Source organism: Nelusetta ayraudi, unplaced genomic scaffold (genome assembly GCF_046127955.1).
Source record: "Nelusetta ayraudi isolate G7.1 ecotype Tasmania unplaced genomic scaffold, CSIRO-AGI_Nayr_v1 ptg000011l, whole genome shotgun sequence".
Classification (NCBI taxonomy): domain Eukaryota; kingdom Metazoa; phylum Chordata; class Actinopteri; order Tetraodontiformes; family Monacanthidae; genus Nelusetta; species Nelusetta ayraudi.
Genome location: NW_027466061.1, coordinates 15149256 through 15152500, shown reverse-complemented (window position 1 = coordinate 15152500; position 3245 = coordinate 15149256). Strand labels below are relative to the sequence as shown.

Here is a 3245-nt window from a genome sequence, read left to right as displayed (position 1 = left end):
AGTTTCATAAAACCAATAATCATGAGTACCGTTCGTCACTGACACTTTTTTTTTTTGAATCATCCTGTTATTAAGGATTTTAAAAATACGTCATATTATCTCAGGTTGTGTTTGGCAGAACATTGAGAGACTTGGGAACAAATTCCGAGAAAGTTTTTTCCTGTGGTTTTGACGGCGAATAAAACAAAATATTTGGTTATAAACTTGAAATGAACAGAAAATATAGTTGAGTGAAGGTGTTTCCAACAGTTTAAAGCAAGTTATCATGGTCAGGAAGTGATGAAATTACTCCGTATTATTATAGATGAGGTGCTGCAACAGTTGACAAGTTAATCATCCATTTTTGCACAACCTGTGCTTTGGTGAAGGTTTCTCTTCTCTTTTGGACGAGATGCTGCCTCTGAGTCCTTGAAAATAACTTTAAAAAACAGCTTTTCATACCTATTATTATTAAAAGCAAACAAACAAAAAAAAAAGAATAAAAAGCAAGTCAGAGACATATTTCAACCGTAACCTTTTCTATCAATTTCTCCCAGTCCGTTGATCAGTTTTGGCGAGTGACGATTTCTCCATAAGCTCATATATAAACCTCCTTCCTCCTTGCTTTAATTTCTACTCTTTTGTTAGACAGCAGAGTTTCTTTTCTGTCAGCACCAAAGCTGTCGCTTGACTGGAGGCTGTTTAAGACATTACACCCACTCTTTGCAGAGGCTGTTAGCAGCTAAGGACCACCCTGTTAGCCTGACCGACACGCACGCGCGCGGACACACACACACATCCGCACAGATCTGTCAGGATATGTAAAGGATCCATCCCTCTCAGCTGAGCACTCCGATAAAAACACACATAAGCAAGTATCAAATGTCCGTAAGACCGAGCTGCGATATTAATGGAGTAACGAACGCAGTTGCCAGTCCCCACTCCCCAACCCTCTGTCTCCTCCCGTGCCTTGCTCCATTTGTCCTGCCGCTGCTCCAGGCATCAGATGGATGAAGTGATGCTGAGCAGCAGATTCCTTCTCCATAAAACCTGCCGGGGTGGAACTTTGCTGTGCCACCATTTGCTTTGGATCAGCAGCTGACACTGAGAGACAAGCTGTGGCGGCTCTGCTGCTGCTGCTGCTGCTGCTGCTGCTGCTGCTGCTGCTGCTGCTGCTGCTGCTGCTGCTGTGGAGAGGGGTGTTGTGACTTTTGCTGGCAGGAACAAGCTTTTTTTGTGAAGTTCACCATGACCTGAGTTTCAGCATCTGAGCAGCCTCAGCTTTGTTGCCAGTAAATTAACAGTGCATAGTTACACATTTCAGTCCATTACCTGTTCATGGTGTTTCCTGCCAGGCAGTTGTGGTTTTTTTCCAAAAAAAAAATGATTTTAGCTGTAAGTGAAATTCACATATTAAAACATACTTATGTCTCATCAAAGAAGTGAATAATCTTAGCTGTTTTGGAATTTGGAGACAAAACAAACTTTTTTTTTCTCTATCTATAACTTTATTTAAAAAATTAAACAAAAAAATGAGTGAAAGTGTGAAAGATGTATATTTTGTTAACATCCACAACTTTACAATGTGGTACAAGGCCCAGTGTTCAAGATCTGTTTGTCAGACTGCACATGTGGTTCCCCGTTTTCTGAAGTCGCCCTCGATCGACCGTTCTTAACGTGAATATCCGCGAGTAACACAACCGGCCGTCGTTTTCAGTCGTTTCATGCGACTGTTCCATTTCATGCCGACAGATCTCTTTAAATGCTCGTCTGTAATGTTTCCCTTCTCCAGCTGAGAGGACAAACGAGGTCATCGTGGGAACTGAACAGCTGATGGAGATCTAGCGCCTGGAGGAGACGGAGTGGCATCACCTCATTCACCAATCGAAGAGCAGCAAAAGCACAGTGGACGGTGCGCCGCTTGACTGGCCAATCGGGAACCAGAATGCTTCCCGACAGTTTTACTCTCACTTCCCATCGCCATTTTTGTACATTCTGTCCAAATAAAGACAAGTGCTCCAACCAACCAACCAACCAACATGAGTCACTTTACACTGTTTGTTCTGTTTTAAATCTTTCCCGAGTGCCGCTGACGGCTTTGACTGTCAGCTCTAGTCGAGCGTGTGCAATTATTACACCACAGTAGTCATTATCAGATCGTTACTGTCTGCTGATAGTAGGTCTCAATTACTCAGGTTCCCATGAACGTGCGGGTGGAGCCGACTCTCGTGCACTTTTCAGTGCGCATGGCTCCCTGGGCGTACAGCTGTGAAGACCAGAGATGGAGAAAAAAGAGAGTGGGAGGGGCCACCACAATGGTGTGGGGGTTACGTTTATTTGTACACAAAATGGTGTGTGTGTGTGTGTGTGTGTGTGTGTGTGTGTGTGTGTGTGTGTGAGTCTAGGCCCTGGACCACCCAGCTTGATCCTGTATCAGTTAACACTGAGGCCCCACCCTCAACACACACACACACACACACAAACGGCAGAGGAGGAAACTGGCTCGCGCCTGACACTTTTTTTTCTTCTGCCTTTACTCTTCTTCTCTGCCTTTCTGCACCCTTTGCTGCCTGGAGATTTATTGCATTCCTCCGCCTGAGCATTTCTTAAATTACAGGTTTGAAGTTAGTCACGAAGGAAGAGGAGGTGTGTGTGTGAGAGAGAGTGAGAAAGAGAAAGACATATATCATCATGTGTTTCCTCTGGTGTATATGGCCTTGGAGTCGTCATTTGGACTCTTGCATCCTGATCATGTGAGGTTTTTTGGAGATTTAGTGTGTGTGTGTGTGTGTGTGTGTGTGTGTGTGTGTGTGTGTGTGTGTGTGTGTTGGAGTGGTGGTGATGATGTCACGGTGGCCCCTCGTCTCCGCTCTCTGCCGTTGCGGCAGTGGCCTCCAGCTAGTTAGTTTTCACCTTTATGCCACTATTTGTACTGAAACCTACAGTGACATTGCAAAGTTTCTCACTGTATATTTTTTTTAAGGATGTCGTCCAGAGTCTATGACACGTAATGGCAACGTGTGTTTATCTCACACATTTTACCCTTGTTTATTTTTCATTTGAACAATAAAATGCATCAAGGCTGTATTTTTCAAAGGAAAGGCCCTCGTTGACCTTAACATGTCAGGTTCTTTGTCTTTGTGGAGGAAAAAAGGAAATAGGCTAATGCTGATAAAAAAATTGACCCCAAATGATGTTGTCAGGCTAATCTTCAATTTAGACTGAGGCTTATCAACAGTCAGCTCTCAAATGACTAACTTCATATG

General features: G+C 43.8%; 1 protein-coding gene across 1 annotated transcript in view; it reads left to right on the top strand.

Moving 5' to 3' along the window:
• The window catches only part of eif2b3 (eukaryotic translation initiation factor 2B, subunit 3 gamma), a 23030-nt gene extending 21011 nt beyond the window's left edge, over positions 1 to 2019 (top strand). The window contains exon 12 of the mRNA XM_076021339.1: positions 1772 to 2019. Within this exon, the coding sequence (XP_075877454.1) occupies positions 1772 to 1824 (53 nt within the window). The 3' untranslated portion in view covers positions 1825 to 2019. The remainder of the gene's footprint in view (positions 1 to 1771) is intronic.
• Positions 2020 to 3245: the final 1226 nt, after the last annotated feature.